Below are 12154 nucleotides of genomic sequence, written 5' to 3'. Positions count from 1 at the left end.
TTCATGAGAGACACAGAGAGAGAGAGAGGCAGAGACACAGGCAGAGGCAGAAGAAGGCTCCTCACAGGGAGCCAACTCATTCCCAGATCCCGTGATCACACTCCAAGCAGAAGACAGATGCTCAACTGCTGAGCCACCCAGGCGTCCCTGACAAATTTATTCTTTAGCGGGTCTTTCTCCATCTTGTATCTCCCTAATTTATCTCCTGTTTCTTTTTTTTAAATCTCACTTTGAAGAAATTTGAGGGAAGGTTCTCTGGTTTCCAAGTGATTAGTATCTTGCTTCAGGTCACATTGTCATTAATTATGAGCAGACTGAAATTAAACCTGGTTCTCTAGCTCCTAATTTTTTTTCTCTTTTCCTTTTTTCTTCCTTCTCTTCCTTTTTTCCTCCCACATTCCATTTCTTTCTCCCTTTCCTCACATTCTTCTCCTCTGGGTTTTTTTTTTGTTTTTGTTTTTTTCTTTTCCTCCTCTGAATTTAACAGCTTAAATATACTTTCTAGTTGGCTGCTATATAATGTGATGTACATGCAGAGAATGTCACCAGATTGGGTGAGTTCCTGATTCTAGCTAAACAGTCATTACTCAGGCCCCATTAAGTGCTTTATAACCATTTCACATTCCTAGCTATGATTCTTGTGTGGATTTGGCCAGACTTCCCTCTCAAAGCTGCTGATGGCCCTGTAGGTGATGGAGAGAAGCCAGAATTTCAGGACATCCCATCCTTGGCTCTTCTTTCTTGGCAGCTGTAGAAACCCCAAGCCTACTGTGAAGGTGTAGGCAACTTACAATAGTACTGGGTGCCTAGAGAATGGTGATATTATAGCTGCAAATATTAGTTAGGAAAACACTGATTCTGTTGACAGAGGAAACAGACATTAGGTTGGAATAAACCTTGTAGCCAACAAGCACAAATAATTTTGTTTGGCCTGCACAATATTTAATTTTCTTTCTTTTTCATTTGGGTACTTTTATAGGAACTCTCCAATTTGTCACAGTAGCCAGAATTTCATTTCCAATTGTTTTACATCTAACTGCTATTAACTTCCTGGCTTCTAAAGTTATTTGATGCAACTATGCCTAGATTATTGAAATATGAATTTTATCCTTTAAATTGTTTTTTTTTATTTTAAAGATTTTATTTATTCATGAGAGGCACAGAAAGAGAGACAGAGACACAGGCAGAGGGAGAAGCAGGCTCCAATGCAGGGAGCCCAATGTGGGACTCAATCCCGGCACTCCAGGATCACGCCCTGAGCCAAAGGCAGACGCCCAACCGCTAAGCCACCCAAGCGTCCCAAAATAAGAATTTTATCCTTAATGAGGTCACTTGAGCCTCACAGAGAGCAGAACTAGTTGGAAGATACATTGTTACTCCAAATCACAGTTGTCCAGCTAGTTTTATATATATATATATATATATATATATATATATATATATATATATTTTTTTTTTTTTTTTTTTTTTTTCTGATAGCTAAAGATCTTTTGGCTAGAAATAACCTTTTACTAAGATTACATTTCCCTAAAGATTTGAATTTTTTCCCACCTAATCCTGTTTGGGATGATTAAGATGAAAACACCTATAAGGTTTTCTAGTCTTTGCTTATCCATACTTAGCGGCTTGGGAGACCTGAAAGAAACTTATTAAAATATACTTTATTGACCTTTTCTGGGTTGAGTTAAGGAGAAAGAGGGGCACTTGTGTGGCTCAGTGGTTGAGTGTCTGCCTTTGGCTGGGGTCATGATCCCGGAGTCCTGGGATTGAGTCCTGCATCAGGCTTCCCACAGGGAGCCTGCTTCTCCTTCTGCCTATGTCTCTGCCTCTCTCTGTGTATCTCTCATGAATAAAATAAATAAAATCTTAAAAAAAAAAAAAAGGATAAAGAGAAGAGTTTTCCTGTGTAGCAAACTCATGGGGTTTGATAAAGTATAATTTTCAAAAGGTTGAAAAACATGACTCATATAAATACAATGAGCAGGTGTCAAATATTTTATTGAACTCGCTGATTAATGAGGTAATCAGTAAGATGTTAAGACCAATTCAAATGAAAAAAAAAAAAAGACCAATTCAAATGAAAATGTAGGAGGTAAGTATTTACAGGCAGTTTTATAAAGAAAGGTTAAGAAAGATTTCTGAATCATACATAAAACTAATTGAAGTCCTGTAGTGCCTAAATCATAGTCTTTGAGGTTATCTTTTTCACCAGACATAAAATATTTTTATCCCCATGGGATTAAAATCTATAAATTAATCTCTGCCTACAGAATTATAAGATACTTAAATAAATAGAAAATCAGAGGCAGAAATCCAGAAGTGGTGCACTAAGAGATCACCCAATAATTCTTTTGCCTGTTTCCAACGATCTGTTACAGATTTTTCTGACAAAGTGTAGTTATTAGCCTAGATTTGATTGCCAGAAAGTGGAATCTGTTTGCCAAGCTTTGAAATTATAACTTTCTGATGAACATGTATGAAATGAATTCTAAAATTTAGCATATATGTCTTAGAGGTAGATTATTTTGGATTTCAGAGAACAAGTTCCAAGTTTCTTAAGCACATGTTTAAGTGAAATGGTATTGGAATGAGAAATTCTGATTCTGAATATTTTTATTTCCTTTACAGAAATTCCATGGAATTATAATTGGTACTATTCTGCAATGTCTCTATTTGAAAGCGAAAGTGAGGACAGACAAAATGAAGGTAGGTGAACTCAGTAAATATCTAAGTCTGTATGTCATTATTGCCTCTAAAAAGTAAATGTGTGTGCATGTGAGTGTGCATATGACAGATAAAAAGACTGGCCAATCTATCAGTCAAACCACCAATCTACCAAACAACTTACCAGGAAAGGAAATATATTTTGCAGAAGTAAATACTTTGTACTTACAAGTACAAGCCCCACTGTTTGGTTATCTGAAAATTTGATTTGAGTAGTTCCAGTCTTTTACCTTTTGTACTTTTATTTTTATTTTCATTTTATTTTGTACTTTTATTTGGAAGTTCACCAGAAAGGTCTGTGTTCCTTTTCCTCTCCCCATCCTTCACAACTGCCTTCTGCTAAAAAGAAGTGGTCATTTTGAAAAGAGGTTGCTGAAATGGGTAAGGTTATCCTTTGCAGCCTCTGTGCCTAGAGCAAATAGATCTGACTATGGTGCTAGGATTTCTATACCACTTCCATGCTCTCCTGTGGTGAATGCAAGTACTTAGGGAGCTGGGGTAATCACACCCAAGCCTGATATAAGAAAAATAAATTCAAAAAAAGAAAAGAAAAGAAAAAGAAATTTTTTCTGACATGAAATTTTCAAAAAGGAAGCCAGAATGTAGTTCTATATTTAGAACTGCCTGACATAAAAAAAAAAAAAATTCTGACATAAAACTTTGAAAAAGCAAGCCAGAATGTAGTTCTATATTTAGGCTTCCTTTTGAGGAATGAAGAAGGTGTAGAAAATGAAATTAGGTCACTGATTTCGGGTCATATTAAACCTTCTGTATGCCATTGTGCAATTTTCTGAACTGAAATGGAGGGAACTCATTTCAAGAGCACAAGCCCTAGTTCCAGAAAGAATTCCATCCCACAGGTACAGGCATTAGTTCTAGGAAGAAGAAGTCAGGGACCATCCCAACTGAAGGAAAAACCAGAGAGTCCTTTCCAACTTTCAGAACTGCTAAAGGAAAGAAGGCTAGGGAAAACAAGTTAACTGACCAGTTTCTCCTGTATCTTCTTATGAACAGAAAATCTGGGAGAGCAGACTACTCTAGGCAGTAGTAAATTCAAGGCAGAAGAAAAATGTGGCAATCATCAATAAAGACTGATATACTTATTCAACAAATATTTATTGGTCACCAAATTAATGTGAGCTACTGTGCTACATGCTGGCAATATAAGGACAACAAAACTCAACAGAATCCCTATTCTTGTGGAAATTAAGGTTTAGTGAAAGACAGCCTTTAAGTGATAGCACATCAAGTAATAGCACAGAAAAATATCAAATTATATCTACAATAAATGCGATGAAGTAAAAATCATATGAGGGGCGTAGTGGTTAAGGGCATGGACTCGGGAGCCATACTGTTTAGGTTTGAATCCTAGCTCTGCCACTTACTATGTTATCTTGGGCAAATCTCTTAATTTTTCTATGCTATAGTTTCTCATCTATGCAACCAGTCTAATAATAATGCTACCTCTTAAGTATGTTGTGAGGATTAAATGAAGCAATATTTGTAAAGCACTTAGGACAGTACCTGGTACATGATAAATACAAAGTAAGTGTTTATATAAAAAATAGTCAATAGGAGCTTTGATGCTTTTGTTGTTATTGTTGTTCAGGAAGGTAATTAAGAACTTGAACATTGATAAAATTATTTCCGAAATTATTTCAAAAGTCCAAAGTTTTGCCAGTGAAAAATAATTGAAAACACTTTTCCTGGCCTGCATCCCTTTGAGTAAGCTTGGCCTACCAACTACAGTAGAGTTATTGCTTGTGCTGTTTTGAGCAGTGAGCAATTAATACTGGTTGATCCAAGATGTTGGCCTTTTAACTTTAGTCAACAAAATAAGAGTGGCAAACACAGTAATTTGGCTTCTGCCCTTATCTAGGCTATCAGCCTATTCTGTTTGGAAAACTTACAGTACCTTAAAGTGAATATAGACTGGTTCTAGTATCTTGCTTATCTACCCTCTCCTTTCTATTTTTCACCACTTTCTTAGTTCAGGCTGTCATCATTTTGAAGTGTTGACTATTATTACAGCAATCTTTCAAGTCGTTGTTATATCTGTAATCTGTTCCTCTATAATTCTGTCATATAAACCTTCTGAAATTCCAATTTTATTGTATTCTTCTCTGCTCAAAATCTTTCTGGGATTCCTTGTCAGCTACTAATTATTTTAAGGTCATCAGCCTAACATTAAAACCCTGACTTTATAGTCTTGTTTCCTGCCTCCTTTAGATTCTTCTTACCTCTGTACTGTCATACAACTTGTCTAATCTCAATGCAAACTTTTCATTAGGTGCGTCTTCCTACCTACATGCCTGTCTCCTATATTTATATTGGACCTATATTCATTTTTTAGGTTTAGTCCAAGTTTTTTTCTATGAAGCCTTCTCCAGCAATTCCAGCCACTGACTTTCTCTGTCCCATCCCCCTCATTATCTTTCCATCTTGAATTCTTACAGTGCTTGGCCTTTGCAGTTTTAAAAAATAATAGCCTTGGGACGCCCAGGTGGCTCAGTCAGTTAAGCATCTACCTTTGGTTCAGGTCATGATCTCTGGGTCCTGGGATTGAGCCCTGCACTGGGCTTCGTGCTCAACAAGGAATCTGCCTCTCTTTCTCTCTCTCTCCCTTCCTCCCTTTTTCCCTATCTCCCTGTGCCCCTCCCCACTGTTCATTCTCTCTTTCTCTCAAGTAAATAAATCTTTTCAAAAATAAAAAAAATAATAACCTTATTGAGGTATAATTTACATGCCATCAAATTACCCTTTTAAAGAATACAATTTAGGGATCCCTGGGTGGCGCAGCGGTTTGGCGCCTGCCTTTGGCCCAGGGCGCGATCCTGGAGACCCGGGATCGAATCCCACATCAGGCTCCCGGTGCATGGAGCCTGCTTCTTCCTCCGCCTGTGTCTCTGCCTCTCTCTCTCTCTCTGTGACTATCATTAAAAAAAAAAAAAAAAAAAGACATAGTTTAAAAAATAAATAAAGAATACAATTTAATGATTTTTAATTGATTTTTATTTTTATTTATTTTTTTGGCTTCTTTCACTTGATATTTTTTTTTTTTAGATTTTTATTTATTTATGATAGTCACCCAGAGAGAGAGAGAGAGAGAGAGAGAGGCAGAGACACAGGCAGAGGGAGAAGCAGGCTCCATGCACCGGGAGCCCGACGTGGGATTCGATCCCAGGTCTCCAGGATTGCCCCCTGGGCCAAAGGCAGGCGCCAAACCACTGCGCCACCCAGGGATCCCATCACTTGATATTTTCAAGGCTCATGTTGTAGCATGTATCAGTACTCCATTCCTTTGTAAGGCTGAATACCATTCCAATATATGTATATACCACAATTTATCCATTTACCAGTTGATAGACATTTGGGTTGTTTCCATGTTGCGGCTATTACAAATAATACTGCTATAGCAATTAATGTATAAGCTTTTTTCTGAACATATCATTTCAATTCTCTTAGGTCTCTACAATTCATTTTAAGTCTTATTTATATCCTATTTTGAATTGTTGCTTTGCTCTTTGGGATATATCTTGTATAATTCTACTAAATTGTTTGCCTAGCACAGTGCCTACAGATTTCCCTCTGTTCTGGAAAGTATGTATATATACATTTATATATATATATATATAAATACCCTGAAAAGGAAGAGATGCAAAGGATATACACCAATCTGTTAATGGTGCTCTCCTTGGGAAATGGAGAAAGAGAGGAAAGGAAACTTAGTTTCTCTTTATATTTCTGATTTTAGATCTTTTACAGTTAAAATATATTTATGTGTTATTTTGGATTATTTTAAAAATCATTAAAGAAGATAGTATAATCTATAAAGGGAAAGAAGTTGGAGAAACTAAAAGGAAAGGACAGAAAAAGAAAAAAAGGAAAAAATATGAAGGAGGAGGGGCATAGATATTATGGCATTTAGAGCAGAAAATTAATCAGAGCTTTAGTAATAGAATCCTATACAATACCACTTTTAAACACAAAGTAGACATACATGTTACATAACTGTGTGAACATACTGCAAACCATTGATTTTACATTTTATTTTAAATAAGTGAATTATGTGGTATGTACATCTCAATAAAGTTATTTAGAATAAAAAAAAATCTAAAGTTTTTAGAGTTAGTTTCTAGAACTATGTTTCTTTTTTTTTTAAGATTTTATTTATTTTTTAATGTGAGACACAGAGAGAGAGAGGCAGAGACACAGTCAGAGGGAGAAGCAGGCTCCATGTAGGGAGCCCAACGTGGGATTAGATCCTGGGTCTCTAGGATCTGGCCCAGGCTGAAGGCGGCCCTAAACTGCTGAGCCACCCGGGCTGCCCTAGAATTATGTTTCTTTAGAAAATTTAAAGCAACAAGTGAATTTGTAGGAACTTTTCCTGACCTCAGTAACAGGAGCAGGGTAGAAAGATAAAATACATGATTCTCAATTAAATTTGAATCTCAATAAATAATGAATAATTTTAAGTGTAAATATGTCCTATGTAAATATTTGGGACATGCTTTATTTTTGTATGTTTATTTGCTAAATCTGGCATCCCCAAAGGGAATTAAATTTTGAATCTCTTAGAGTGAAGTTGCTTCTTTAGCATCACCATGATTTACTATTAGATCTAGCTTTGTGCAACTAGCATTTTGTTTCTAACTGATAGCCTTTATTGTAAGCTTCCCAACCTATCCTCTCCTATCCCAAGAAAGGTTTTATGATTGGGAAGCCCTGAAAATGATATCTAACAGTTCAATCAAACATGATTAATTTTACCTTTACCATATTGATAAAAAAAAAATCATGATTCCACTTTCCAAATGATGTCAGAATGGCAAAGCCCACCACCCCATTTATATCTGTGTGGAGCGATATGAATAATATTCCTGTCAGCATCTCCCTTGATAGGAGAAGAAAGAAACCAAAGATTTCCAACAGGAATAGTGGGAAGGGTCTTTAGTTTTGTTTTGGGTGTTGTTGTTTTTTTAATTTTCAAAATATTTTATTTAAATTCAATTTGCTAACATATAGTATAACACCCAGTGTTCATCTCATCATGTGCCTTCCTTAGTGCCCATCACCCAGTTACCCCCATCCCCCCACCTCCCCTTCTGCAACACTTTGTTGTTGTTGTTGTTTTAAATGATTTTATTTATTTATTCATGAGAGACACACACACACACACACAGAGGCAGAGACCTAGGCAGAGGGAGAAGCAGGCTCCATGTAGGGAGCCCGATGTGGGACTTGATCCTGGGACTCTGGGATCACACCCTGAGGCAAAGGCAGACGCTCTGCGCTTAAAGCCACCCAGGCGTCCCAACACTTTGTTTTTTTTTTAAAGATTTATTTATTTTAGAATTTGAGAGAGCATGAGTGGGGGATAAGGTGGAGGAGCAGAGAGAAAGAGAGGAGAGAGAGAATTTCAAGCAGATTCTCTGCTGAGCATGGAGCCTGATGCTGGGCTCCATCTCATGACCCTGAGGTCATGACTTGAGCTAAAATCAAGAATTAGACCCCTAACTGACCAAACTACTCAGGTGCCTCCCCTTTAGTTTTGATCATGTTCTGAACTGTGCCAACTGACCAATCTTCTATGGCACTCTGTTATTAAATTAGGATTTGGTGGGTATTTTGTTTTGTTTGCTTTTATTACAATTTGGATTTTCCATTTGTTTTATTGCTATTTTATTTTCTTTATTACTATTTTGATTACCCTTTGAGCAATTCTAGTCTTGTTTCTGTTCAACTTGGATAGGAAAGTTAGTGAAGGTATGGAGGGAATGGGCAGAGGCAGAGGTAACAGAAAAGCTATAGTAGCTCAAGAACTGAACTTCTCATGACATTCCAGACTTTGGTGAGCTTCCTCTCGATTCTTTTTTTTCTTAATTAAAAATAAATTTGATTTTATTTTTAAACTTTCAAAAAAATTGTAAGTATAGTGCAAAGTATATCCAGAATCTTCTCATCCAGATTCCTGATTGCTAATATCTTACCACATTTGCTCCATCTGTGTATGTGAGTATACATACCATATATATTATATTTATATGTAACATTATTATATAACTATATATAATAATTAGTTATTTTCTGAACCTTTTTAAAAGAATTTATTTATTTATTTGAGTGAGTGAGTGAGTGAGTGAGAGAAAGCAGGAGTAGGGGGAAGGGGCAGAGGGAGAGAGAGAAGCTGAGCAGGGAGCCCAAGGTGGGGCTGGATTCCAGAACCTCAGGATCATGACCTGAGCCAAAGGCAGATGCTTAACTGATTGAGCCACCTAGGTGCTCCATTTTCTGAGCCTTTTGAGAACAAGTTGCATCCATGATGTCTTACCACCCCTAAATACTTGAGTGTGTATTTCTCCACATCGAGGACATTTTGCTACTTTAACTACCATATAACCCTCCACGTTAGGAAATCAGCATTACTAGAAAACCATCATACAATTTATAGACTCTTATACCCCTGACCTCACCCACATTTAAATTTTACCAACCTCCCTCATAGTGTCTCTTCTTCCTTTCAGGCACACTATACCTTCCAGTAAACATGTATTCCTGTTATCTCATCTGCCTCCTCCAGTGCGAAACTGTTCTCTATTTTTCCTTGCTTTTCATGTCCTCATGAGTTTTACCTCTTTTTTTTTTTTTTAACTTTTTTCCTTCTTTCTTTTTGAGTATAGCTGATGCACAATGTTACATTAATGTCAGGTGTACAACGTAGTGATTGGACATGTTTATACATTATGCTATATTTACAAGTGTAGCCTGCATCTATCCTGATACATTGCTATTACAATATTATTGACTATATTCCTGATGCTGTGCTTTTTATTCCCATGACTTATTTAGGAAATACAGGCTTCCTGTTATGGAATGAATAAATCTCTAGGTCCTTTTTGACACTGCACTCTAACCATCCTCTTCAACCATGCTGAATATTCTCCTGTTTGCTGACCTGAGCATAGAAAGATCAACAAAGAATTAGCTGAGGTTTCTCTTTCAGCCCAGCTGTTATGTGATTGTGTAGATACTCCCACAAGGAGGAGGTGATTATCCTCCATTGGAGAGGTTTAGACAGAAATCTGAGCACAATTTAACAAAACATGTTTTTAAACATTTACTTGTGTGCTTGTTCATTCAATGAATCTTTATTAAATCCAAGGCCTAATCTTTCTTTTTTTTAAAGATTTTATTTATTTATTCATAGGCACAGAGAGAGGGGCAGATACACAGACAGAGGGAGAAGCAGGCTTCATGCAGGGAGCCCGATGTGGGACTCAATCCTGGGTCTCCAGGATCACACCCCAGGCTGCAGGCGGCGCCAAACCACTGTGCCACCAGGGCTGCCCTCCAAGGCCTACTCTAAGTAATGGGATACAGAGATTTAAAGAAAAAGAAAGAAAGAAAGAAAGAAAGAAAGAAAGAAAGAAAGAAAGAAAGATAGGATCTCTACCTTTAAGTAGTTCTTTGTTTAGAGGGAGAAGATGATGTTATAAATAAATATGATAAAAGAGCTAAATGTAAACCATGAGACATAGCAGTGAATAGACTGAACCTGAAATGTAATGAAGTGGTGATGAGAAAACAAATGAGTTACTGTTTATTCTGTAGGACTACAGGCCCTGACCTTTCTTGTGGTGACTCTCTTCTATATCATTTAGCTATTCTACTTACCATTCCTTAGATGGAGATATCATCTGTTGGCTAAACACTAGATATTTTAGAGATGTAGTCTGAGGAGAGGAAATAGAAGCTTTTTTTATGTGTACCCAAGACTGGAAGTCATATGGTTAGCTAAATTTACCCGTAGCTATCATGTTTTAGATTATACTATTTGACTACAAAAGGATAAATTGTGATCATTTGGAATCTAAGAAATTACAATATTCGTAAAGCAAACTGATGCTGACTAATCTGACCAGAAATTGACCAATTATCCTTCCTCTGTCAACTATCCTCACTTTTTAGAGATGGGAAAATTTTAGTCACATGAATTAGGTGACTTGGGTGAAATCAGGTAGGCCTGTTGATCTAGAATGACAACAAGGGGTCATTATTGAGTTTCTATTTGGGAGTCTGATGATATAAGGAGAGAGGGCCTGGAGAATCTACTAGAAACTTGCACTCCTAAAAATCATCTTACTGCTTTTTTTTCTTAGCTGGAAAATTCCATTTGTGATTGAGTTCCCACTGTGAGCAAGGAGATATTTGCTGAAATCTTTCTAAGCCTGATTGCCACCTGACCAACTGGCCTTCCTCCCTTTTTCTCCCTTCCTCCACCTTCTTCCTGGTTACTTATTTTTCAGTGTGCCTTTTTCTCTAGTTCCCTCCTACAGAGCTCATTTTCCTTTTTAGTTTCTGCTATTTGTTGTCTAGGCTAATCTCCAATCTTCTGTAGTTTTAACCCTTAAAACCTGAGATTGGATTATATCAAGATTGCATAAGAACTAAGTTTTTTTATTGGAATCAAAATGCTAAGAACACTATTAGACAGAGGCTTCTTCTATTTTGACACTTCCTTTCTACTACCATCCCACCAAGAGATTGAGTAGAGTTCCTCTCCCCAGACTCTGGTTTTTGTACCCTTCCTTCTCTACTGACTAGATCAGCTTTGTATATCCACAGGAGATAGCTTGAAGTTCAAAATCCATTGGGCATAAACCATCAGTGATGGTTATGGACTCTCCTTGACATAGTATAAGATAAAGGACAAAAAATATCAGTCAGTGAGCATTTTTGATGTGTCAGGAATTATATAGGCACTCTAATTAACATCTCATTTAACCCTCACATTAGCATATTAAATACATTTTACAACCCCATTTTATACATGAGGAAACTAAAGCCCAGAAACAGAAAGTGACTTGCTCTAAATCACTTAACAATTTAGTCACAAAGCCCAATCTAGAATAGCCAGAATTTTCTGAGCAATTTTTATATCAACAGTTGGTCTAAAATGATGCTTTGAAAAAATAAAATAAATAAAATGATGCTTTGTATGCCTTAATTTATTAATCTTCACAAAAACCTTATGAGTAGGTATTATTATCACTTCAATTTTACAGATGAAGAAAATGAGTCTTAGAGAGGTTAAGTAATTTCCTCAAGGCTACATAACTGGTAAGTGGAGGACTGAGATTTGAACCCTAGCAGCCTGACTCAGTTGCTCATGTTGTTGTTTTTTTTTTTTTAATTAATTTTTATTGGTGTTCAATTTACCAACATACAGAAAAACACCCAGTGCTCATCCCGTCAAGTGTCCACCTCAGTGCCCGTCACCCATTCCCCTCCAACACCCGCCCTCCTCCCCTTCCACCACCCCTAGTTCGTTTCCCCGAGTTAGGAGTCTTTATGTTCTGTCTCCCTTCCTGATATTTCCCAACATTTCTTTTCCCTTCCTTTATATTCCCTTTCACTATTATTCATATTC

The 12154-nt window shown here is 36.8% G+C and overlaps 1 protein-coding gene across 1 annotated transcript in view; it reads left to right on the top strand.

Moving 5' to 3' along the window:
* The window catches only part of LOC121494480 (phospholipid-transporting ATPase FetA-like), a 124700-nt gene that overhangs the window by 27091 nt on the left and 85455 nt on the right, over positions 1 to 12154 (top strand). Inside the window, exon 3 of the mRNA XM_041760969.1 lies at positions 2629 to 2706. Coding sequence (XP_041616903.1) covers positions 2629 to 2706 — 78 coding nt within the window. The remainder of the gene's footprint in view (positions 1 to 2628; positions 2707 to 12154) is intronic.

Source organism: Vulpes lagopus, chromosome 7, assembly GCF_018345385.1.
Source record: "Vulpes lagopus strain Blue_001 chromosome 7, ASM1834538v1, whole genome shotgun sequence".
NCBI lineage: Eukaryota > Metazoa > Chordata > Mammalia > Carnivora > Canidae > Vulpes > Vulpes lagopus.
The sequence above is the reverse complement of the archived record's forward strand: the minus strand, read 5'-3'. Positions and strand labels throughout refer to the sequence as shown.